We start from the raw sequence: 27,776 nt of genomic DNA, 5'->3' as shown, positions 1-27,776 counted from the left end.
AAAAAAACTTGAAAAAAATTGCAAATTCTATCAAACAATTTCTAAAAGTCGAAAGGTTGTTTTGTTGAAAACAAATCCATTGAAACTAAAAACCATGCAGTAAATTTTTATCAAAACGCGGAATAGGTTTTCTTGCACTTGAGAGCGGACGAATATCAAAAACTGACAAAAACTTTAGGAAACATTAAAAAAAATTGCAGTTCTTATCACAAAAATGCTAAAATTCGAGACATTAAAAAGTTAAAAAGCATTCCATTGTTACTAGAGACTATGCAGTTCCCTACTAACAAAACTTAAAACAGATTGCCTGGTCCCTGAAACTGGAAAAACTGAAAAAATGGGAAAATTTTCAAAAACCTGAAAAAAATGCAAATTTGTTCAAAAAAATCGCTAAAATTTGTGATATTCAAAAGTTGAAACCTACTCCATGGCAACTAAAAATTTTTCAGTAACTTTTTATCCAACCTCTAATATGGGTTTCTTGCCCCTGTGACTCAAACCACTTGAAGGATGACAATAAATATGTCAAAAAACATGAAAAATTTGCAACTTTTGTCAAAGAATGCTAAAATTCATGATGTCAAAAAGTTGAAAACCGTTCCATTACCACTAGAGACTGTGCAGTAACCCATCACCCAACCCTTTATCAAACCCTAGAGGAGTTTTTGTGACACCTAGGGCTAAAAAACTCAAAAAATGACAAAAATTTTCAAAAAACCTGAAAAAAATTTAAAAAATTAGTATCCTTTTGTGTGTTTGTAGTACCACAACATATAGCTCATAAAATGGTCATAACAAGCAATTTTGTCTCGCAAAAGGCCTTCATCAGCTTTTAAAAACTTCAACCTAAGACTAATCAAACAAAAATCTCAAAAAAATCACAAAAAACATGAAAAAATGCACCATTTTGAGCAGAAAAACTCCTAAAAATGACCTTTTAACCTTAAATTAAGGCCATCCCAGCAGCTGCACTACTATACGCACTTGAAGGACTACTAAAGCCCACTTTGGGCCTCTAATGAAACTTAATGCCCGCTGGGCTTTACCTGTTTATCCCGTTTCGAAAGATCAAAGTCATTGAAAAATGTGTGAACACATCTTAAAAAAAAAACACAGCGCACCAATACAATTCAAATTCTTTGAATTGTACAAAACCAAGAGCACCGCAATATAGCTACGCTCAGCTTACAGCTTCGCAGCTATAAAAAACAAGAGAAGGCCAATAATAGCTCCGTTCAGCTATCACTATCGTAGCTAGTAAAATTGAACCGACTTTCACAAATTATTTCAATTGGCTCGTCAGTTTGACCTTACTATTTTTTTTTCACCTACGATATTTCGCTGCACTTATATTCCAACCGTGTTAAAAAAGGACGATATCAATACTCATTGTAGAAGCGTAAAAATAGCACAAAAATAGGCTCCTTAGCAGCTATTATTAATGGGAATTCTGGAGTCAAGGCATCCTCGTTTTGAGCCCTATTCAGGTAGACGCGATTTCCGGGTCCTCAAATCCAACTTTAACAAATTTAATAAATTTACTCTGAAATTAACAGCGGAACTTGGATCATCAATTTGTCTTGTCATGATCATTACAACGATGAATTTATTTCCCCGACAGCAAAAAAAATTTCTCTACCATAAATTTGCATAGGAAGGCGGGAAAAGATATGCATCACAGTTGGTCATATCGTATCGGGAAAAGAAAAAAAGTTCCATATAAGTGCCAGAACACAAAAACCGCACACGGCTCACATTTCATTGGTTAGTTAACTTCAGAAACAATCATAACTCATCATGTACAATTCAGTATTCTGCTCAATCAGGTGTAAAATTCGGCTATACAAGAACTATTACACAATTATTTGTTCTTTCCCATTGCAGCCCAACCCCCATCACCATAATTAGAGGGGGCTAAATTTTGTGGGTTCAGGTCTAAAATGGGAAATAACCCAATTGTCAGTGTGCAGTAGTAGGGTCTTCCATGTAGTCCATATCTCCCTCTGTGTCACTGATTCTAGACACCGAATGATCACTTGTGACGTCATTGTTCTAAAACACACTCAGTTTGGCTTTTAATTTAATCAATTGAAAAAAAATCGAAAAATTTCCTAATTTTTAAATCAGACATTGCAAATTGCTGCTTCAACTTTTCAATGCAACGCAAAACGCTAAAAAAGGAGACATTTTACAATCATATCGCAACCTAATTGCCTGAGAAAATGTTCTTTTTTCGCCAGTGCAGCGATGTGATCGAATGACTATTGATTGCATTGTATGAAAAGTTACAAGATTTTCATTACGTTCATTCATTAAAAATCGTGCAAAAAATAGTCACAAAAAATGAGCAAAATTACGAGACAAGCTTTGTAGCTATTTTTCGCAAAAGTAGTTCCGCCAATTTTGCGAAATTGAGATACATCAATTTGAAAATTAGGTGACAAAGCTTGTAGTCTAATTTTGCTCAGTTTACTCTGCAAGACTTAGAAATTTTCGTTGGCCAGATAAGATCGTTAAACTCAGAAAAGGACGAAAAATATTCAAAAATTTTGAAAACAATAGCGAATTTTAACAAAATCTGGCTAAAATTTCAGATAATAATATCTTCAAAACAATTTCATTGTCTAATGAGGCTATCTAGTATCCCTGTTTCAATCATGAAATAGTTTCACTCGCTCTTAAAGATCCATAAACTTGGGACAGGATAATAATTTTCCGCAAACTTAAAAAAAAATTTATCCAAAAATTTTATCCAAAAATTACTAAAACTGTAATCATATAAATATTGATCAACAATTCAATAAATTTAAGAACTATGCAGCAGATTATTATCAAACCTTAGAGGGCCCCTGGTGCCGGAAAAAATTCAAAAATCAAAAAATTTTGCAAAACAAAAATTGCAATTTCTTTCTAAAAAATTGCTTAAATTCGTAATATTAAAATCTTAAAAATCATTCTGTTACATCAAACCCTAGAGGAGGTTCCGTGGCTCCTAAAGCCGGAAAAATCTAAAAAATGACAGAAAAATTCAAAAAATAACTTAAAAAAGGCAAGTTTTATCAAAAAATTGCTTAAACTTGTGATATTAAAAAGTTGAAAACTATTCTATGGCCAGTAAAAATTGTTCAGTAACTTATAATCAAACCCCTATGAAGGTTTTCTGGCCCCTGGGTCCGGAAAGACTTGAATAATGAAAAATTGATGACAAAAAATTGAAAAAATATTGCACGTTTTGTCAAAAAAATGCTTATATTCGTAATGTTAAAATGTTGAAACTACTCCATTACCACTAGAAACTATGCAGTAACCTATTATTAAACCGTAGTGGAGGTTACTTAACACCTAGGGCTAAAACTCAAAAAATGACAAAAATAAAATTGTGAAAATTAGTATAAATTTGCCTGTTTCTAGCAAGCGGTTGTTCGTCAGTAGCTAACCACCCTTCACACCACAAGTGTAAGTCCATAATTATAAGTATCCGAAACAGTTTGAGCTGAGACATAGCTGAAATGCTCTAAGAGCACTTAATGCCCTGTTTATTCCGTTTTTGAGGACGAAAAGTCAAATGCGTCAGACGAAAAATCGGTCAAGCAAAAAACGCATAAAAAAAGACCGACAGGACTAATATAATTGCTACAAACTTCGTTTGAGAGCAATTAATAAAGAGACACAGAATCTGATGGTGTTGCTGAAGAAATATATAATACTCATTTTAAAATCTAAAAAGATTTTGAAGAAAAATTTTCAAAATCTAGCTTAATAATCACATCCACTTAAGTTAGGATTGAGGCCAAGCACGTGAAGGCTGCTAAAGAGCAGTGAAAAATAAGTACGAAAGTGGCAAAAAATGCACTTTTGAAATTTGGGGTGTCAAAAACCTATAATACGAACAAAAGGATCGTAGGAGGAAACAAAAACAGGCGAAAGACTCCGGAAACGACATTAGTGAAAAATGTACCAAAGTTGTAGCTAGCTACTCACTTAAATCTATTTAACTTCACTACACCTCCCCTTCAATGCAGTATAACAAACAAAAACACCATAAAAAAGCTTCGTTCAGCTCAGAGTTTGCCCGCTACCATTGATGTACGGCTAAAAATGAGCAGAAACCATACGCAATAACAGAAGTTTGTAAGCATGACTCAACAAGCATGATGTTCATTTTGGTTACTGATTAAAATATAGCCGGCAGATTGTCGAAAATAGCCGCGATAGACGCTTCTGGCCTCCCATGGAATTGAAACAACTAACTAAAGAAATAAGCTAGACAGATTGACCACCAGTCCTTTAATAGACCCCTAGACTTTTTGGGTTAGAGTCGGAATGTCATTTTTATGAGACACATACGCTCTATGAGGAAAAAGCCCTAAAAAAGCTTTTTCAAAATTAATATTCGAAATCAAAAACTCAAGACATGCGTTTGGCACTACTTAGATGCATACTATTTTGAAGTTCATTAAGTGAGCTCAGAAGTCATTTTTTTGAGTGAGGTAAGTCATGCAATGACCTAAAAGCAGAACAAATGACGTCACGCACACAAATTTTAACTGCAAAGCAGTAGAAATTACTGAAATTGAAAAAGTCAATTCCAAGAAGTCAAGAGGTCGCAAGAGGTCAATTCCAAGAGATCGCAAGAATAATCGATGGAGACGAAAAAAACATAACAGGACAAGTCCTGACGTACAATTCAAAGAATTTTCATTGACTAAACAAACAACTAGACCTAGAACAGAATATGAGTGAATTAAGAAAACCATTTCTAAAAAAATCAGATCGCAAAAAAAATCAGAAAACGAATGTCAAAAAACCAATAGCGATAAATTGAAATTTGGTTCAAATGAAAAATAAGGCCTAGAATCAACGATGAATGGATTGGGGAAACCACTTAAAAAAAAATCCAATCCAAACAATAAAAAAACAGCAAAAATCAAAGTGAAAATGCAGCAAGTGAACAAAAACCAATAGTAAGAAAGCGAAGTTTTGTTCAAACACCGTTTTCTCACTCTAATTTAAGTTAGAGCAAAAAAATTCACACCGGAAAACCACTTCCTTTTTCACTCCACTTCCTGTTTCGGCGTGACCAAAATCACTACTCCAATTTGACTTCAAAAATCATGAAAATGTGTGAACAGATCTTAAAAAAAGACAGCGCCCCAATACAATTCAAATTCTTTGAATTGTAAAAAACCACGATGTCCCCAATAAGAGCCGCTATCGCTTCGCGGCTATTAAAATCAAAAAAATTGTGAAAATTGAAAAAACAGATATTTTGCTGAAAAAAGTCATCAGCATCAAAGTGCTCGGAATCTATACAGCAAAAACGATAGCAACCAGTTTCTATCGATTAAGTCAAATATTAAACGTTTTCATTCTACAAAGGAGATTTGAAAAAAATGTGAAGAAATTGAAGGCGAAGTAAAAAAAAATCTGTCAGAATCAATCGAACGATATTAAAAAATGGTTTAACATAGCAAATATTAAACGTCTTTATTGTACATCTGTCACATATTAGTTAAAGACAGTAAATTTTGGCATAACATTTCTCTGTTCCCAAAATGGTCAAAACGCTTGGACAACAACTTGAGAGCCCATGATGCTGCGCAGTTGAAGCATTTCGGTTAAAAAACGACTTAAACAAAACTGCTTTGAGAATGTTATGAAACTTAATTTTCTCGCCCTCTTAATATACGCTAATAGCCACTCCATCCAATCTGCTCTTCAATTTTGTTCCGAACTAAACACTTTAACGTGCGGTATTTCCTGTTTCAAATACACTTCAACAAAACTTATCGACAAAAAAGACGGTTCATCGATAGTCTTATTTGAGCAGCGAAAACCATGATGGTACCAATAATGGACTCGCTATCGCTTCGCGGCTACTAAAAAGGTTAAACAAATGAAATGGTTCATTTAATAGGAAAATAACTGAGTGGCCAGTCAGAGCTCTTATTAGGCTAAACAGACCATTACCACTACATAAAAGAGCAGTAGTTACACAGAAAAATATTTTGTTCACAGACAAAAAGCAAACAATTCCCTTTTTCTTCACAACACGAAGTTTGGTTTCCTAGCGTGCGATCAGGGCACCACCATTACACCCAATCAATATTAACTGGAGGTGATTTCTCGCACGGAATATCCCGTAAGCACTGAAAATCTTGTAATAGATGCTAATTTAAACTGACCTTTGCATTTTTGTCATTTGTAGGTTCCTCCTCTTCTAAGGGTTCTGACAATTCCTCCTCCACTTCATCCTCCTGGTCCTCCAAATCCTCCGAGATCTCCGACTTCTCAATCAGTCCTGAAATTCCGCCCACGCCTTTCCCACTTCTTGCACTACTCTTCGGTAAGTTAATACTGTTAGCTGATGATCCGAAATCGTCCTCGTAAAGATCGCTCACGTGACTGGCTCCAAGATTCTTTTCATTGTCGTCGAACAGTTGTGATTTTGTGGCCTCGTTGCTGAGTGCATTGTTGACTTGTAGTGAATCGCCAAAATTGTTCAGGTTTGTGAGGGGCTTCCGGGGCGAACGGGGCGATTCCTCGCTGAAATACGTAGCTCTTATTTTAACATAGCTGGCAGATTGCCAGAAAATAGCCGCAATAGATTCGTAGATCGGCAGTCTAAAAAAACAGTAAAAAAGACAGACCAAAAAAATTCGTCTTTTCATTGAAGGCTGATCTGTTATATTTTGAATAAAAATCTGTATAAGTTATTGCTGCCTCTATTAGCTGATCTCAAATAACCTTCATTTAGAGTGACACACACCCATTTGACCTTATCTCTTTGAATTAAAGTAAATAAAAGTCAATTTCAAAGTGAGGAAGTCACTTTTGAGAGTGAGGTAAGTCAAGTGTGACCAAAAATTTAATCACGCGCATGAACAAAAAAACTCGCTCCACTAAGAGCGAAAAATGACGTCACACATGCAATTCAATTGAAATTGCATGAACGAATGAACAAAAATGGCTGTGACGTCATATGGTCGTAACAAAAATCATGACGACGAAATTGTTGAAAGTATAATGTTAATTGTTTAAAGTATGGAAAGATATACGTACCTCATCCACGTGCTGATTTACATATTGGTTATTTATGAAATGAGTGAATGCAACAAGGAGCTAATACGTGTTATTTATACTAGATTTGTCCCCAACTTTTCATATTGTTATAGGTGATATGATGACCCTTGATCTTTTAGAGAAGTAAATTATCAGAGTAAATAGCTAGTTAAGATCAAATGTCATAAGAAGTCAAGGAAGTTATAAATTAAAGGTGATCACCATGAATGTAAAAGTGCGGTAATTTGGGGCAATAAATATGGAGTGAATTTCGTGTTAATCGCCACAGTTGTCAACCATTATTTCTAATTTAACTATTAGATTACAAGATTTGTCTCTGCGTTCCCATTAACCGACGGGTTATGGGCCCAGAGCTTTTCTAAGTTAAGTAATCAACCCCCATCGTAAATAGAAAAACGTTGTTGCTGCGCCTCTTTGCTAGATAAGAGGATCGCTGAAATCACTGGGGGAGGAAGACAGAGAAGACAAGGAGAGACAAGCCTTGTAGTCAAGAAGTGGCCAAGTGAGACCAGAAGAAGCAAGAGTAAGAAGCTTGTGTAACTGGTTGAGGGACTTCAGTTGTGGAGTTGAAAGCTTGTGTGACTGGTTGGGGGACTTCAATTGTGGAGTTGGAAGCTTTTGTAAGTGGTTGGGGGACTTCACTTGTGAAGTGAGCAGATTGTGAAGCTGGTTGGGGGACTTCACCTGTTGAGTCGAGAGCTTGTGTACCTGGTCGGGGGACTTCAATCGTGGAGTGCTAAGTGTGTGTAGCTAAGCAGTGGATTCTGCTTGTGAAGTCAAGAGTGAGTGGAGCTGTTGTGGGGGATCAAAAACGAGCGCGGAGGTTCAATTGTATAACAGAGCTGTCGGGGAACCAGGATTGCTTAGTATAGCTGAGAACAGCTCAGCTAAAACAACTGTTTCATTTTCAATTGTGTGTGCTGTGCTTCTGTAAGATACAAGTTTGGTCGAAAGACACAAAAGTTGGTGGTAAAACAATTCTTAATTAGGACTAGGATTAGGGTTCGAGTACATTATCCTCGGAGGGTGTTGGTATCCTCATCGTGCTTAATCACGGCAGAAAAACCCTGGCTCAATGTCAATGTCCTGCTTTCGATTTTGTCAAGGATACTACAGAACTCGAACAGAACACCAACTTCTAGATTAATTTAGTCGACCAAACTCTTTTTGCTTAGTGTTTTTTTTTCTAACAAGTGCTACCATATTACAACAAGTGCTAACCTGGTGCTAAAAAGCATTTTTTGGATACACAAACATAACGACGCACCGCTTCGTCGCCTTATAACACAGCCACCAACAGGCAACAGATTCAAACACGCGTAGAAAGGAAAGCAGTTTTGATCTAAGTCCGAACAAGATTTTTTTTTTAGAGCCCGACCCTTTTTACCAAAGAATATTTACCTAGAGCAGTACTAGCTTAGAAAAAACAAAGGACATAGTTGGGGCATCATAAGTCTTTGGTTCAGAAGGGAACAATTAAAGCTAAAGAGTTAATTTGAGACGAACGGAAATTAAACGAAAGTAAGACAGGCCTAACAATGAGCTCAAAATTAGAAAGATTGGTATTCAGCGGGCGTGAGGATGATTTCTTGTATTTTGCTGAACAGTTTGAGGCTCGTATGCACTTTTTAAAACTTGGTAAAGTTCTTAGTGGAGAAGCCACCTATCTGGATTATGTGCCAGCTGTTAGAAATAATTCTTCGGAGGAGCAACGTAGGCAAGCTATAGAAAAAGGGAGGGAAGAATTAGAAGAGAAAAAGAAGACATTGTGGTACGATTTAGTTCAGGCTTTAGACAAAACATCAGTTCTTTTTCATAGACCACATAAGGGTGATGGTACTAGAGCTTGGGATGTACTGTGTAAACGCTTCAAAAGTTTTGAGAGACCCCAGCTACACAAATTGATAGCGCAATTAACTAGCCTTAGGAAGACTTCAAGTGAGAGTATAGTAGATTATCTCACCAGAGCAGATGATATGCAATACAACTTAACACTAGTGAAGGAAGGAATTAGTGAAAAAATGTTTGTCTCAATAATTCGAAAAGGGCTCCCGAAGGAATATGAAAATTTCACAACACTCGTGAAATACAGCAAAGACGAGAAAACTCTAGAGGAAATAAAACGAGACCTGATAAACTTTGATAATGAAAATGTAAAAACCAAAACAGAGAGCGTATTCTTTAATAAGGAACGGAAATGTTTCAACTGCGAGAAAATGGGACATATCGCAAAAGAATTTAGGTTTAAGAAAACGATTTCCGAACAAACCAAAGCTTCTCAAATGAAATGTTTTAAGTGTGGTGAGCACGGACATATAGCTAAATTTTGTAGAAAACAACAGAAACATGAGAAAAAGTTTGTAAGTCAAAGCAGGAGAACCAACCAGAGGGGCACGCAAAATTTAGTTGAGGAGCAGAATTTAGAAGAAGAAGAAGAAGAAGAAGAAGAAGAAATCTTTTCCTTCTTTCAAACGTCGGAAAACAACCTTGCAAATGAACTAGTTTTAGACTCAGGTGCTACCAGTCATATGATTAAAGATGAAAGTTTATTCATAGATATAGACAAGGAGTATTCTGGTACCATCACTAATGCAAACAGCAGTAAAAGTTCAATTAGTGGGAAAGGAACAGTTGAAATTAGGGTTTTGGATTCCAATGGTTTAGCGCGAAAAATAAGATTAAATAATGCGTTGCTTGTTCCCAACAACACAAGGAATCTGATATCAGTGTCAAAACTTAGAGCAACAGGCAATGAGGTCGTCTTTGGTGGGACTTTAGAAATACGAACTAAGAACGGAACAGTTTTCCCTTTCGAGGAAAGAGATAGTTTATTTATCTGGCACAACATTGATTACGGCGAGCAGTGCAACTTAGCAAATGGAGATCCCCTTAGTTTGTGGCATAAGCGTTTGGGTCATAACAATGTTGAGGACATATACAAATTAAAAGATCACGCAGTGGGGCTAAAAGTAAACGAGCATGATTTAGCAAACGGTGAAATTTGTCAGCTAAATAAATCAAAGAAACTTCCAGTACCAGGGGACTCAGGAACAAGAGCAAGTGAAGTCTGACAGATTGTTCATACCGACATATTAGGGCCCATCCAACCGGAAGCGGTTGATGGTCATAGGTATGCAATAGGGTTCGTGGATAGTTTTAGCAGATATCAGAAACTATATTTTTAGAGGACAAGGGACGAGGCCTTTGAAAAAGTTGAACAGCTCTTTGAAGACATAGGACAACCAGGAACCTTAGTTTGTGACGGTGCAGGGGAATATGTGTCAAATGACATAAAACAATTATGTAGACGAAAAGGCATTAGGTTTGAGTTCTCGGCACCGTATACAACACGGAAAGAAAACGGAAAGGTTGAGAGGAATTGGGGGACAATCACCCCAATGGCTAGATGTCTTTTAGAGCAGTCAGGTTTAGAGAAAGAGTATTGGCCATATGCACTTAACATGGCAAGTGAGATTAAAAATTTTTGTTTCCATTCAGGTATTCAGAATACAGCTTTTGAGGCAATGTACAAGAAGAAACCTAACTTAGAATCTATCAAAGTGTTTGGTTGTTCAGCTTTCGTTCATGTTGAAAAAAATTTTCGTGGTAAGATTGAGAGAACTTCTCAAAAAGGAATATTCTTAGGGTCTTCAGACAATAGTAAGACTTATCTGGTAGGTACTCCAAATGACAAAGGGGTCTTTAAGGTTAGAAAATCTCGCAATGTAACTTTCAACGAAAACGAAATGTTTACTGAAGTCAAAGAAAAGAAGGAGGAGATAGTCAACAAGCATCATTCAGATGGTGATAGAGATTTAAACCCGGTAGCTTTCCTTGGTGAAATTGTTAACAACGAATTGTTACCTAAGTCTATTGATGAAGCAATTAGGGATAAAAACTGGTACGAGGCAATGAAGTTGGAATACAACTCATTAGTGGAAAATAAAGTTTGGGAACTGGTAGAGAACAAAGGAAATAAACCCATTGGTAGCCGCTGGCACTTTGCTCTGAAGTTTGGTCCTAGTGGTGAGATAACAAGGTATAAGGCAAGATTCGTAGCAAAAGGATTTAGCCAAGTTCCAGGTCGGGATTACAACGAAACCTACTCACCAACAACACGCCTCTCAACAATTCGAGTACTGATAAGCTACGCAGTATATAAAAACACCGAGTTAAAACAAATGGATATCAAAACAGCATACTTAAACGCTGACATCGAAGAAGAAATCTTTATGCAACAGCCCGAAGGGTTTGAAAAGTTTGACAAGCAACGAAATCCATTAATTTGTAAGCTGAGGAAAAGTTTATATGGATTGAAACAGTCCGGTAGAAATTGGTACTTAACAATCAGAACTTTTCTCAACCAATTAGGTTTCACGCCGGCTATTCAAGATGAGTGTCTTTTCATAAAGAAAGGAGAAAATGGTATAGAGGGATTAGTGTGTCTTTGGGTAGATGATATGGTGATATTAGGATTGCAGGAGGACTTTTGTGAAAACTTTAAAAATAAAGTTAGTGAGCAATTCCAAATTAGCAGTTATGGAGATCTTAGCTGGTTCTTAAATATAAAAATTGAGCGAACACAAAACGAAATTATGCTAAGCCAAGAAGCATATGTAGAAAAATTACTAGAGAAGTTTAACATGAGCGAATCAAAGACACTGGAAACACCTTTAGATGTTAGCCTGAAACTATCAAAATTAGATTCAACAGAAATAGGCCGCAATGAGCATAGAGAAATGCAATCATGTGATTATAGGGGTATAGTGGGATGTTTGAACTATTTGGCATTAACAAGTAGACCAGATATTGCGCACGCAGCCAATTTATTGAGTTCGTTTGTTGAAAATCCTGGAAGGCGACATTGGAATGCGGCAAAAGGGTGTTTACGTTACCTAAAAAGTACAAAATCAGAGATGATTTTTAGAAAAAGTGAGAAACTGGAGTTAACAGGATTTTCAGACTCAGATTGGGCAGGCAACATAGACAATAGAAAAAGTACAAGTGGTCTTCGTTTTAAACTTAATAATAGTTCAGGTGCAATCAGTTGGGCTAGCAAGTTACAAAAGTGTGTATCTACTTCAACAGCTGAGGCTGAGCTTAACGCCGTAGTAGAGGCCAGTAAAGAAGCAGTACATTTAGTTAACCTATTACGAGAATTAGATTTAGAAATACAGCAGCCAGTAAGCGTCTTTGTAGACAACCAAGCTTGTATTGCTCTAAGTAAAAATTCGATGAATCACGGAAAGACAAAGCACTTTTCATTAAAAGTGCACTTCGTTCGGAATTTAGTCAAAAGTCGACTATTAGAGCTAAACTACTTACCTACCGATCGCATGCCGGCAGACACACTTACAAAAGCATTGGAGAGGACCAAAGTATCACTTTTTCGTGATGTCCTTCTCGGAACAAACACTTAACATGATAGGAGGAGTGTTGAAAGTATAATGTTAATTGTTTAAAGTATGGAAAGATATACGTACCTCATCCACGTGCTGATTTACATCTTGGTTATTTATGAAATGAGTGAATGCAACAAGGAACTAATACGTGTTATTTATACTAGATTTGTCCCCAACTTTTCATATTGTTATAGGTGATATGATGACCCTTGATCTTTTAGAAGTAAATTATCAGAGTAAATAGCTAGTTAAGATCGGATGTCATAAGAAGTCAAGGAAGTTATAAATTAAAGGTGATCACCATGAATGTAAAAGTGCGGTAATTTGGGGTAATAAATATGGACTGAATTTCGTGTTAATCGCCACAGTTGTCAACCATTATTTCTAATTTAACTATTAGATTACAAGATTTGTCTCTGCGTTCCCATTAACCGACAGAAATAAAAAAAACATAGCAGGACAAGTCCTGAAATACAATTCAAAGAATTGAATGAAAAACTCAGACGTACTTTACCTGACCAGCAGATCAATTGAACAATGCCAGCCAGAACACAAAAATCATCAAAAATTTGAGAGACAAAAAGAATCAAAACCAAACAAAAACATACTCATTGCTAAAACTATTGAAGCTTTAAACCTAAGGCAAAATTTTCTCGCCTTAAAAATACCTATTTCAAAAATATGTTCAAAAATAAATTTTGTTTCTTAAATTGGTCCAGTATTATATCTGGAAGACCTAAAAAATATTCATTGGCCCTTGAAGATCGATTAACTCGAAATTGACCAAAAAATTTGAAAAAAAATCAACTGCAAATTATAAGGAAATGTTGCCGACAATCGTGATATAAATATCTTCAGAATCATTTCTGTGTCTCTAGAGGCTATCCAGTAACCCAATTCCAAGCTTTGAAAACTCATTGGCTCATAGATCGATAGGAAATATTTTTTTAGAAATTTCAAACTTCAAAAAATAGTTATTGGATCTATTAAAATGTTGAAAACCATTCAATAGCCCCCTAGCAACTATTTAATAACATAATATCAAATCCTGAATGAGGTTAACCAGCTACTGAGGCAAGAAAAAATAAATCAAATAAATGTTTTGAAAACCGAAAAAACGAAGGAAATATTCAAAAACGAAAAAAAATGCGAATTTTGTCAAAAAAAATTGCTAAAATTTTTGATGTTCAAAAGTTGAAACCTTTTCCATGGCAACTAAAAGTTTTTCAGTAACTTATCATCAAACCGCTAATGAGGTTTCCTGGCCCCTAAGACTCAAACAACTTGAATAATGGCAATAAATGTTAAAAAAATATGAAAAAATTGCAAGCTTTGTCAAAAAATGCTAAAATCCACGATGGCAAAAAGTTGAAAACCATTCCATTACCACTAGAAAGTATGCAGTAATCTATCATAAAGCCCTTCATCAAAATCTAGAGGAGGTTTCTTGGCACCTAGGGCTAAAAAACTCAAAAAATGAAAAAAATTTTCAAAAAACCTGAACAAAATTGCTAAAATTATTATCATTTTGTGTGTTTGTGTTTGTAGTACTAAAACATATAGCTCATAAAATGGTCATAACGAGCAATTTTGTTTCACAAAAGGACTTCATCATTTTTTAAAACGTCAACCTAAGACTCATCAAACAAAAAACTCACAAAAAAAATCACAAAAAAACATGAAAAATTGCACGATTTTGAGCCCAAAAACTCCTAAAAATGACCTTTTAACCTTTAATTAAGGCCATCCCAGCATTTGCACCACTGTAAGCACTTGAAGGACTACTTAAGCCCACTTTGGGCCTCTAATGAAACTTAATGCCCGCTGGGCTTTACCTGTTTATCCCGTTTTGAAAGATCAAAGTCATTGAAAAATGTGTGAACACATCTTAAAAAAAAACACAGCGCACCAATACAATTCAAATTCTTTGAATTGTAAAAAACCAAGAGAAGGCCAATAATAGCCTCAGCTATCGCTGTGCGGCTATTAATAATAATTCAAACTTGTACCGACCAAATGAAACAACTTCCGAATCCATTTAAATTTTTCAAATCAGGGTTCGAGGTTAACTACAAGTTTGACAGCACGCGGAACCTCGAACCCTTATTTGAAAAATTCTAAACACAGTGTAAGACGTATGAAAATCTTGATTAAGTTCAAAATAGGTTAGATTAGCAGTACCTCAATGCCTTGGGATTCTGTGAGCAATTTAAATAAATTTAAGGAGCAAACAACAATATCTGTATTAATTTTACTTTACTATCAAGTACTGTCTTGAAACTTCTTCCGCGACAGTTCAAGTAATTTCATTGCGACAGTCCACGTAGTTTTAGTGTTTCTGTTACTCCGATGACCACAAAAAACTACGGGCCTCACTGAGGAAAAGCTTTTCCAAACTATCTAATTTGCAACATCAACCAGCAGCGCTCGCTTCACCATTTCACAACGGATCGCTGAATTTTTTATCGATTTTCTGGGCAACCAAGTCCCCTCGCCATTTAACCTAGAAAAATTTTAGAAGGCAACACAAAGCTGGCTAATTGCCAGCAAAAAGCTGCAACAGCCTGTAGACCTGTAATATCAAAACGACAAAAAAAACAAAAAACCTAAAAAATGTGGAATAAAGCACTGATGTCTCAACTTGATTAAGTTCATGACCTGTCTTTAAAAGCTGCCTTTCAATTAGGTTGAGAGATTATCATTTGACCTTAAATAAAAAGCTATTTTGAGAGTGAGGAAAATAAATTTGAGACTGGGTCATGTATGATCAAAGGAAGTCATGTATGATCAAAAAATGTATGAATTGAACAAAAAATTAATTATGAAGTCATGGCCAAAAATATGAACGAAAGCCGATTTGAACTGAAAGTGACGCTACAAGTCGTAGAAAAGTGTAAATTAAGTTCATTTATGCCTCACCAAAAAGCAATAGGACGAATCATTAGTGAGAGCAAGTGGTGACACAAAATATGCCACAAAATCCACTAGTTACCCATTCAGGGAAGTTACCCATTCAAGAAAAGGTGAAGAGAAAAACAGCGAAAACAGAAGTCAAATTGCCACATATGAACAAGAAAAAGTCGTTCTCAAAAAAGAAAAATCTTTCAGATCCAATTTTGCAAAAACTTCAAGCTCCAACCAAACGCTATCTGAATTGAAAAAACTTTTTCAATACAAACAAAAATGAAACAAAAACAAAGATGAAAAAAGAAATGCAAAATGTAGAAAAATTTGCACAAAATCTCCACAAGATTGGGCTCCAATAATTATGCCTTAAAATATGAATGCCTTAAAAGAATGCCTTAAAATAGCCGCGATTGAATTCCGTGATTAAAATTGGGATTAAAATTTAAAAAAAATAAAAAAGCGAAACAAAAATTTGTTTGACGAAAACAAAATAATAAGAGCACAATAATAGCCAGCTAGGAAGCTGACGCAGCTATAAATAAACAAGGCATGCAGATAAAACCAACGAAAGGCAAAAATTTTTAAGCGGCTCAACATTTTTTAGACCCTTTGTTATTTCTGTAACCATAAACCGACTAACGTCGGGCAAATTGCTCTCAAAAGACAGGCGAAAAATTTAATTCAGGGTCAGTCGTTTAGATAGATTTTTTTATGGCTGCAGAAATGCGGGAGGAAATTGAACACCCGACCGCGGGATTTTTCGACAGAATCAGTAACTACTCGGCTACCATACCCCTTTGAATTCCTATCTTAAAATTGCTTTTAATTTAGCCGCAAAAAATGAATTAGACAAACGTGAAAAAATCAATTGAGAAGTCAAAGAATGTTCTAGAACAAAAGCGCAAAAACGTTCAAGCAAAAATTTTGCATAAAAAGACAATCGCTTACAATAATTACCTCCAACTTCATTCGAGAGCAATTAATCAGTAAACATTGACCAAATATTAAAGGACTCTTCTATTTAACGGCGTACATTAAGTCGTTATAACTGAACGACTGAATAAGAAAAAACACTTCGAAAGCAATTAACATTGATTAATTAGGGAAAAAATTCAGAAGCAGACAACAGGCCAAAATTTTATTTACTTTAATCAATATTTGTGTTGAAAAAAAATTATCAAAACCAAAAAAAACCTTTAAGAGGCAAGAACTTGAAAATGACAACCTTGATTTTGGCCACTTTCAAAAGCGTTGAAAGTGGCGAAATCAAAAAACTCAAAAAAGCGTCTTAAAGTGTAACATAAATTATAAACAATTAGTTGTTGAGGTAGACAAAAACACTTTAGCTGAAAAGTTAGTTGGAACAAAAATACTCTTTCGAAACCGCCACACATTTTTCTCATTTTTACAAGCATTTCTCTTACAATGAGAGGGCAAGTAAGATCACGCACAATTCAAAAATTAAGGCCGTAAAAGCCAATCTTGATCCATACTTCAATCGAGAGCAGTTAAAAATAGGGTCAAATTTGTTTTCTCGAAACAGGATCTAACAATCTTTTGTTGACAATTCCAGAAATCAGCGTACTTACTAAGAGAAGGATCCCATGAGACCGTCCTTTCTGTCAAGAGACTCTTCCAAATCGAAGAGAACATCAGCATTAGCGCTAACTGCAGGAGCCAATTGCGGAGGATCTGGTTTCTGAAAATACAGCTAAAGATCAACTAACTTAACTCCCAACGAAAAATTTGGCATTCACTTTAATTTAACTGAGACCGAACGGATCTATTTTGTTCTCTTCCAAGCTTCTTAAGCCCCCCCCCCCCGTTTCAAATTATTTTGTTAAAATATAGTAGCACGATGCAGAATGATGTTGAGATTCACAATAATGGGGGGGGTAATTGTTCGCCCGTTTATCTTGATGGGAGAGGAAACAGAACATCTTCTATATTGCCTTTTTATCTCCTTTATCAATAAATCGAACACGAAACGGGACGTGTGCACAAAACGCTTATACCTTTATAATGGTATTGTTAAACTGCAATAGAATCTTACACAAAGACTTTACACAAATAATTATTATTGCAAAAACACGCGTTAGTTACTTAACACAGGCAAAAAGAGACTTCCTTCGTGGGGAACAGGAAGAATACAGAACAATTCATACTGACTTTGGAAGGCTTGGCTGATATTGATATGGACTTGTTGGAATTGTCTGACTTGACGGAGGGTATGGAAGATTCCGCGGGAGTGTTTTTGAGAACCTGTACCAGAAGTGGAACTGAGCTGTCTTCCGACCCAACTTTGTGCGTTTCCCGGAGCTCCTCGGAGTTGAGAAATTGTGATTGCTCGATCTGGAAAGAGTAGGAACGATTTCACAACAGAGAAAGATATTATCTACTCTAAAGGGTTAAGGTTAAACTCGACTGCATAAGGAAGCCAGCACCGATGCAGTAATCTGTCACCGTGACTTTATGAAAACATCGGACGAATTGCTCTCGAACGACTCGTGAGGCAAACAATTTAGAAGGGACATCGGCTAGCGACACTTTTATGGTAAGAAACTTCTGACTCGGGTGGGCTTCATATCCGTGATCACTAAAAAAACATAGCTGGCGGATTGCCAGAAAATAGCCGCTGAATTCTCAAAAAGATAGTAACAGAAATAGACCAAGGGAAGTTTCTTTTTGTTAAATTCTGAGATGTTATATTTTAATTACGAATCCGTATCAGTTATTGCTGCTTCTACTAGCTGCTCTCTAATAACCTTCATTTAGAGTGACACGCACTCACTTGACCTTATCTCTTTGAATCAAAGTAAAGAAAAATCAGTTTGAGAGAGGAAGTCATTTTTGAAAGTAAGTCAGGCGTGAACAAAAACTTAATCACGCAAATGAACAAAAAAAACGCTCTAATAAGATTGAAAATGATATCACGCACGCAATTTAGTTGAAATTGAATGAGCGAATGAACAAAAAGCAGATTTGAAGTGATTGTGACCTCATATGGTCCTAACAAAAATCTTGACGACGAAATAAAAAACATAGCAGGACAAGTCCTGATAAACAATTCAAAGTATTGTATTAATTTATGAAATGATGATCATTTACTCCGCTTTAAAAGGCAATTGAGAGCTGTTAGTAATGAGACTAAGCAATAATACAACACAAGAACAACAAAAACAAGCAAGACAAAATTCGAGTTTCATTTTTTGAAAGGACACGATCAACATCAAAAAACATTTGCTATGAACTCAAAAAGCCAACTATATTCCTTTATTTCTCATTACCAACTTGTCATTAAATGTCGATGAGTCCTCTCACTAATCACATTAAATGATCAGACAAAAATAACCAAAAATCGCAAAACAACTCGCTGAAACTTTTTGAAAACAATTGGCATAAAAGTCACAGAATGCGAGAGCTACTGAAGGATACAATCAAATCAATTAATTAGGTCCTCAATGACCACCATAGAGACCTGTCATCAATGAAATTAAGTGATAAGACAGCAATAAGTACAAAAACTAGCAAAACAAAAAAACCACTAAGATTTTTTCAAAAAACGAACAAGCGTATAAGTCACAAAAAGCAATAGCTATGAACTTAAATGATTTGCATTAATTGAAGCCTTTTTAACAAACGATGACACCTGTCAATAAAGTGACTAAGGGATGACAAAGTTTAAAACAAAAACTCGCAAAACTAAAAAAATTCGATAATTATTGAAAACAATCAGTGTCAAAGTAATAAAGAGCACTATCCTTGAACAAAAACAATGAAATCGACTAAATTGACACCTATTAGGTGTATCAGACACCTGTCCCCAATGAGATTAAATGATAAGAGATCAGAAAGTAAAAAAAAAAACTTGCAGCACTCAAAATTTTTGAGAAAAATTAGTGTCAAAGTCATGAAAGCCGCTAGCTATTAACCCGAGCCATTAATTAGGTTCTTTTATGCCTCATAAGCAATCAATCAGACCTCTCATTTATGATACTAAGGGATAAGACAACAGAAATGTAAAAAAAGTTGGCAAAATAGAAAATTCACTAATATTTTATGACAACATATAGTGGCAAAGTCAAAAAAAGTTCTAGCTGCCCCTTAATGAAATCAAGCCAAGTCAACTAGGCACAATTAGAACACATATGTACTGTCTTATAAGCACTGAAGAAGAGGAAACTCTAAAACAGAAGTCAAATTGACGCACCTGAAAAAAAATCCATCTCAAAAACTGCCAAATTCTTCAAACACCAATTTCCCACTCCACTTTAAAGGTATTTTGAAAAAAGTCACACCTCAAACCTACTCGAATCACCGCTCCAATTTGGCTTCACACTGACGTGAAAAAGTCGAAAAAAGCGTGAACAGATCTTAAAGACAGCGCACCAATACAATTCAAATTCTTTGAATTGTAAAAAACCAAGAGAAGGCCAATAATAGCCCCAGCTATCGCTGTGCGGCTATTAATCAAGCAAAAATTAATCGCGAAAAAGTCACCCGAGAAATGAATCGAAAGAAAGTTCTAGACGAAAACGGCCAAGCAAAAACTTCGCAAAAAAATACACGTTCACAATAATTGCTTCAAACTTCATTCGAGAGCAATTAATTGTGCTCACATAAGTAAAGCGTCTAATTTAAACAAACAAGTATGCGTTCCATATTCATGCTTTTTCGTCAAAGAAATCTTGAAAAGCAAACTTTCAGTTTCCCAGAATGTTTAGACTTACATGGTTAAGCTCTGGTTCGAACACAGCTAAAGTGTAGTCGAGGTCGAAGAACTGAAGGAACTCTCGGATGAGACTAACAGCTTCAAGACCTAAATATATCAAAATCACAAAGATGAACTAAAGGCCAAAAATTGTTAAACAGACAACCTTCGAAACATTCCCATGATAAACTACTACTCTTTACCCCCAACAAAATAATATCGCCATGATAGAGTATATTTACGGTAACTGAGGTGCCGATGTAGAAATATACGGTCTACAACTATTAAACTGGGGGAAAAGGAAAAAAGAAAAAGCCGCTCAGGTCGAAGAATTCTCAAATAAATAAACACAAAATAACCAAGTAACTCTATGCTAAGCTTGAAAAGTCAAAAACTTCATCATCGCAGCAAATGAATTTGCAAATTATTCACCACTTCCATCTGTTGCCGCAGCTAAAATCAGTTAGCTAATTTAAACTTTTAATTAGTTCCAAACGAATGACAATCCTTGAGGTCACGCATACAACTCCTTAATGTTCAATCAATTAACTCTATGGAAAAACAATCAACTTTACTGAATTACCTCACACTCAACGAAATCGAAATAGCAATTCTGACAGAAACCTGGCTCGATTCCTCCACAATGAGTGATAACTTCAACCTTTTTGGTCAGTATGAGCTAGTATCGAGAGTTGACAGACTCAAGGGTCAACATGGGAGTTGCTGTTCTACGTAAAACTTCAAGTGACTTAGTAACGCGACAACTTAACTTTCTCAAAAATGACTTTGGAACTGCTTTCGCGGTAGACAATTCGTCTGAAGCTCTTGTTTTCATGTGCGTATATCTACCACCAACCTCAAGCAAATACAGAGTACCGCCTGACCAACTTGAACTATTTATTGGTAGCTGCCTCAAAAACTTGAATCATAGGTATCCAAAAGAGAAGTTCAGTGTATCCCCATTTCTTCTTGGTGACTTCAATCTACCCGCATGCAACTGGAAGCTTATGACTAGCCCTAGCCATCAAGAACAAGAAATTCTAAATATCCTAATAAGTCACTCCCTGGAACCACTCATCCATGACACTCCTACACATCATAGAGGAGGCACTCTTGATAATGTTTTAATCGATGCAGGCTCAGCGGCAGCCTCTACTAGCTGCCAAGTTCGCAGGGATCTCCTGATTAGCGATCACTTTCCAATCGAAGTTTTGGTTGACACCAGAATTTTACTTACTAACCCTATCTTACCGACGCAATACTGCTTTAATCAGGCAACAAATCTCAATAAATTTGTTGAATCTTGGACTTATTTCATTTTTGATGCCTCGTTGACCAGCAACGACGTAACAACTTTCCATGATTTTCTGTGGAACAGCATCCGAACTAACTTCCAGCGTAAGCGATCAAAACGCAAAGCAAATCCATTCTATTACAGCTCGTTAACTATGCACACTTTAAACCAATTGAATACGGCGCGTAAACGAGCTGCCCGGAACCCAACGAAAAGCAATCGATCTCAACTATCTCGACTAGCCTCTGAGTTTGAAGCGTTTTCCGAAATGGATAAGATTTGCTTTATTAACGGTTCAATGACCACATGTCTACCCGATTGTTTTGCTTTACTGCGTAGACTGAAAACTTCATCTTATCCCAAACAAATGTTCTATAAAAACAAAGCGCTTGAAGATCCTATAGCTATCGCTAACTGCTTCAACAATTTCTTTGAAAAAAACTTCAACGCAAGCTCATATGTCCGCAATCCACTTGCTCCAGCCGAGTCAATCAGACTAAGTTTTTCAGTTCGTCCATAAGACCTGATTTGATCTTAGATGAGATAATGAAAACAAACATCAACTTACCTAACGAATGATTTCTTCCCGTGTTCTCTCCTTAAACTAACTCCACATCTGTTTGCAGATTTACTATCTTATCTCTTTAACTCAATTGCTGAATCTCAATCTTTTCCCGCTATTTGGAAAGTAGCCTATGTTAGGCCCTTGCACAAAAAGCTTTCCAAATCCAACATCGAAAACTACCGCCCTATCAGTTTACTGTCAATAGTCTCTTTGATTTTTGAACGCTTACTTTTCAATTATCTTTATGAATTATCTAAACACCAGATCCATCCCAAACAGTTCGGCTTTCAGTCACGAAAAAATGCAGTTCTGCAATTAATCGACTATTTGGAGACATTGTACAGCAAAAAATCTCATACCCTTTTTACGATTTACTTGGACTATGAAAAGGCCTTTGACAAAGTTCCGCATGAAATTCTAATCGCCAAACTGAACCTTTTTGGCTTCGACGAGGAGCTCTGTTACTTATTTGTCTCTTATCTGGAGAACCGTTCCCAAATTGTTAATCTGGATGGTTATTTTTCTGATCCGATTTTGGTCACTAGTGGAGTACCACAAGGTTCCGTACTTGGCCCGTTTTTGTTTCTCATCTTTATTAATGACCTTCCAAGTATTTTTTAAGACTGTCTAGCCTGGATGTTTGCAGATGACCTTAAACTCCTTTTCACGTCTTTGAATTTTCATAATGATCTTTCGCGGCTCTACAACTGGAACATTGCAAACGGAATGATCGCTAATCTCGATAAAACAAAGTGTCTTAATTTGAAAGGGTCTTCCTCGGTTGAAATGAATCGCCCTCTCTTAGATAATGTTGCTCATATAAAGGATCTTGGAATAATTGTTAGCAATAACCTCAAATGGACAGAGCACGTGCTAACAAAGTTGAATAATGCTACGAAATGCTTTCACGCTTTGAAACAGAAAATTCCTTGGCAAACGCCGTCATGGAAGAAGTATGAACTGTATTCATCCTTAGTGTTATCTGTACTTCTCTATGGAATACCATCTTGGTCTCCTGACATAACGCGTCTGAAGTCAATGGAAAAGTTTCAAATGCAATGCTTCAAATGGATTTTTGGGTTAAAAACGCCATATCAATCACTACTCAAAAAGCATTCCATTCTACCGATGTGTCATCTTATCGAATTCCGGACCTTTGTTTTTCTAGCACAACTCATGAACAATAAATACAAACTTGACTACGATCAATTTATCACCTTCAATGCTAACAAAAGTGAAAAACGTGTCTGCTCGTCCAGCTTATTTGTAATTGACCCCAAATTTAGCAACTCAAAATCATTCTTCTCACGGAGTACAGTTATGGCTAATTATCTCTTTCGTCATAAGATTATTACCGGATTCAGAAAGAGTGACATAAATGCTGTCAAAGATTTCTTGATTAAAAAAACGTTTTGCGTTGACTTAATCTGTACCTATTATGTTGTATGTACTTGTTCAAATTGTGTTGTTACGAAGAGCATATGCTAATACTTTTGGTTTCTCTTTGAGAATTAAGTCTTTCTCTCTCTCTCTCTCTCTCTCTCTCTCTCTCTCTCTCTCTCTCTCTCTCTCTCTCTCTCTCTCTCTCTAATTCCTGTTCGCATTCAAATCCCTAACAGTGGTTTCCAAAAAATTTGTTCCACTTTCTTGGGTGTTGGTCACTCATTTCGCTATGATCTAAGTAGTCCCTACCGCAGATATTTAGTCTAAGACCTTCGAGGGACTGTATGCATGCGTCTCTGATTTTCATAAGATCAATCGTTACATTCCCGCATCTGGGGTAGAGTTTAGTTTGTTGGGGTCATAATCAACAGCGGCAGAGGAGTGTCTTCAGGATTAAGAAACCCCAATCTCTACAACACCACACATTGCTTGGTTTCCTGTGTACGACTATCCGTCTACTCTGGAACTGTGATTTCACACGTTTCTATTTACTTTAAAAGTTGTCTGAATTATAGAGCAACCAAACACAGTGGTTTCCGTCACAGCTATTGTTTCGCTTTAACTTGTGCATCAGCCATTACCATTCTGGACAGGAGGGCCCTCATTTTCGACTTTTAACTCGGTTCTCGCTTTTCATGAGTTTTATCCGTCAATTTTAGATTTTGTAGGTCTTCTTACAGACGTTTATAGACGAATCTATTTCATATGTGTATGCTAATCTCTTAGGTGAATCCACCGACTCATCCACTTTCAAACGTTTCAGGTGAGTTTTTGTTCCCCTCGCCAAGTCTTTGCCATACGCCTTTCCTTCTGTGTATACAGATATCAGTTCAGCCATTCAGTCTTCTCAACTTGTGACCAAAAATCTGAGGTATCAATTGAACAAACTTCTTGCAAACAGGTGTTTCTCAAAATACCAGTTACAGGGTATAAAATCATATTTATGGTTTGGTAAACTTTGAAATAATTTGATGTTATTGTACAGATTAAACCGTAATACTAGCACAGGCCATTGAAAAAGTTTACGCAATTATCTCCCACTATAAATTTCCAGAAAGAGTACCTTTCCAGAAAAGCAATTTTTTGCTCATCTTTTTTAAGTCAGTCCTTATGAAAGACCGGCACAACAGACCCAAATGCGAGACCAATTCAAGCATGGAGATTCAACTCAATGGAACAAACTGAAGTTTTAATCTGCATATAAGAAGCAAAATTAACTCTGTTGCTCAGCAATATCTTTATCTGGATCACAAAGCATTTCGGGTCTAAATAAGTGCAGCAAGTGCTCGGAACCTTGGAAATTCGAGCTCTACCTCAGTCTCAAGCATCCTGCAGTCACAACTGAACAATTATATATCCTTAGGCTTCCCGAGAGAACTTTACTGAAAAATACATATCAGTTCGACTTACCCTCCTTGGTTTCTAAAAATTGTTTCAACTTTTCATTCACAAGTGGAGATTTCGTCTGCTGAAGCATAAACACCATATTACCATGGAAACTAAGCTTTATTAGAATTAAAATTATCAAACAGCTTACATCAATTTTTCCCTGCTCGTGTTCGTCTAAGGCTAGAAAAATGGATGCTCGTAGCTGTGCTTTGATTTTCGAGAGGACGCCTTGTTGGTGTAGTGTCTGCGCAACAAGGTCTCTCAATTCTGTATCTTCATCAGTGGCCGACATATTCGCCTGGAAGACAGAACACTTAAATTCATAACATCTCCCCCAAACACAGTCAATATTGGAAGGTCCATTGTTATTAATTCACCTCAATGTCAACATAGATATTTAGTATTTTATCACAGCTATCGATAAAATGCAGACGTTTGCAAGACCTTGATGGCCAATGAAGGTTTAATATTAATATAAGAGATTCCTTGTTTGGCAATTCAAGCAATTCAGGTAAGTATTGAAATCCATGTTTGAATATTTGGGAAATAGTAGTTTTCTGTTATTGTAGCGTGTGTTTTTTACGACCAGGGCGACCTAAAAGATCGTGAGAATTGTGAGTGTCACACGTATGTAAAAAAAAGGTGTACGAAAAACCTTGGGTTTCAATGTCAAAGATTTAGTTTAAATTTTAATTAATGACTGACACAATCTTGATAGGTGTCGACAGATTGAAATAGACGAAGCTCGGGCTTCGAGCAATACTAACAATTGTCACATATCAGTATTTACTTGGTTAATTTACCACGGTGATAGAACCGATATTGGGTACGCACAAAACTGAAGAACTCATTCATTGAACAATAAACCTACCTTCAGAGTTAATCACTCAATTAGATCTTCATTTATTTGAAACCATTCTCTTCTGCTTTTATCTACTTATTAATTAAACTTCAATCCTTGTATTTTAAACAAGTACCACGCTCAATTACAAAAGATAAAACATATTGCGCACCGGCGGCTGCTATAGTGGCGACAGAGGTTAAAAGTAAATAGAAAGCCAACACACAATAAAATTGATCGTTGTACTAATTTCCAAGAGAAATCTATTTTTTGTTTGAAAACCAACTTTTAAACTCGAGTTCGACGTCATAACATCACTACCCGGAAGAGGAATTGTGGACTGCTGTCGGGATTCGACAAGAACAACTGCCATCTTGGAACTTTCAAGTGCGTACTCCCTAAAAATTCGATTAGCATAAATCAGGGCGTAAATGTTTTTTTTTAAAATAAAATAGCGTTCAGAAACATCAGTATTTTAATTTGACTTAATTTGACTTAAACTCAAGCATTAAACCTCGAGTTTTTTTGCATTTATTGAAGAGGGAATTAGAGTTTCAATTATTTTTTAAAAGCTGTTAACTAGAGTGTCGGCAAAATAGTTCGAGTTTCGAACAGAATTAGTGAAACATTTTGAATAACAACAGCTTTTAAATAAAATAAAGATGGCGCGGCACTCCTCAAAAACGCTGTTACCGGAACCGTTTACTGGATCAAATGATTTTGAAAGTTATGTTACACACTTTGAGCTCTTGTCACAACTTCAAAAGTGGCAAAGAAAATAAACAGTAAACGGCGCCGGGACCAAAATTGATGAACGGCCGCATTATTTCGCGTTAAGGATACAAAAGTCGGCTATTGATTTTTATCGTACACTTTCGGAGGACACTAGAAAGAGTTATGACGCGACCGTAAAGGCTTTCAGACAACATTATAATGAGAAACCAGTAGTGTTCCGGGGGAGGCTAGCTAGGAGAGTCCAGCAGCCCGTTAAAAAAATTAACAGATTTTCTCGGTGATTTGCAAACTTTAGCCTTGAAAGCATACCCTCAGGAGTCTAATGAGATAAGAGATCATCTCATTTTGAGGGGATTCCTTGAAGGCATAGAAAATAGTCAGGTGCGACTCGACCTGAGAAAGAACTTGGGTGACGCGGATATGACTTTAGAGAAAGCCTTAGAAAGAGCACTACACATTGAAGCAGTCACGAGAATTGAGGAGGAGGATAATGAGCCGCGGGTTTCTGCCATCCAGTCGAACGAAAACACACAACTAGTTAATTTGATTAACAATTTAGTGCGAACACTGCAGACTAATCAACCTAATAGGCAAGAGAATCAAAAGTTTTCATCGCAAGGAATGCGGCCAAAAGAGTTTCTGCGCGGTATTTAGCGAAGTTCAAGAGAGAACGGAGATAGAAATAGAAGTACTAATAGCTATACCAGAGGCAGCGCTGAGCATAGACGAAAAAATTACGAAAGTAGAGCGCGTTCGCTAACACAGGGAGGTGAGAACAGAAGCCGAGATCGATCGCACGAGAGTCGTGCCGAGCAGTCGAAGGCAGTGGTGAGTTTCGAGAAAGAAAAATGTCGCCGTTGCGGTCAGCGAATCCATGCATCTAGGGAATACAAAAATTGTTTCGAATGTGGGAGCCCAAATCACTTCCAAATCAGAAATTGTCCGTATCTAAACGAGAACTGGCTTGAAATGGCAGGGCTTCATTTTCAGCCGGCTACGTAAAAACCTTGCGTGGCGGAAACAGCCCAGTAGAGACGTTGTTTGCAAAAATGATGATAAACGACAAATTGATAATGGCCTTAATTGATAGTGGAAGTAGTGTTAATATTATAAGACATTGTCTATAAGCAACTGGGGGAACGGAGCCAGATCAGAATGTGCAATAAAAATATAATAGCTGCCAACAACGGGAAAATGCCTATAGTGGGATCAGAAACAGAAACTACAGGAAACGCACCAGTTGATGTGAGAGTATATGGATGTCGAACAAGAACGCCAGAAGTCGTATTATGACCGCAGTAAGTATGGGCCGAGCTATAAAGTTGGCGAAGAAGTGTTAGTTTTCAACACAACGGTTAAAAAAGGAGAAACAGTAAAATTTACTTCTTTCTATAGAGGACCAAACA

The 27,776-nt window shown here is 36.5% G+C and overlaps 1 protein-coding gene across 2 annotated transcripts; it reads right to left on the bottom strand.

Annotated features, from left to right (window-relative positions):
* Nucleotides 1–1,665: 1,665 nt before the first annotated feature.
* On the bottom strand, nt 1,666–25,124 carry LOC142351477 (uncharacterized). Of its 2 annotated transcripts, none has more exons than XM_075403514.1 (7): nt 24,943–25,124; nt 24,816–24,873; nt 20,123–20,211; nt 17,562–17,744; nt 16,982–17,091; nt 6,186–6,546; nt 1,666–2,052 (listed from the first exon to the last, which is right to left on the bottom strand). In XM_075403514.1, exons 1-7 carry the CDS (start codon nt 25,084–25,086, stop codon nt 1,960–1,962), a joined length of 1,038 nt encoding a protein of 345 aa, XP_075259629.1. In that variant the 5' UTR covers nt 25,087–25,124; the 3' UTR covers nt 1,666–1,959. The 2 variants fall into 2 exon arrangements, with proteins under 2 accessions (XP_075259629.1, XP_075259630.1); XM_075403515.1 differs by having other exon boundaries at nt 24,816–24,870.
* Between the last annotated feature and the right edge of the window lie 2,652 nt (nt 25,125–27,776).

Source organism: Convolutriloba macropyga, chromosome 13, assembly GCF_964194025.1.
Source record: "Convolutriloba macropyga chromosome 13, txConMacr16.3, whole genome shotgun sequence".
NCBI lineage: Eukaryota > Metazoa > Xenacoelomorpha > Acoela > Convolutidae > Convolutriloba > Convolutriloba macropyga.
The sequence above is the reverse complement of the archived record's forward strand: the minus strand, read 5'-3'. Positions and strand labels throughout refer to the sequence as shown.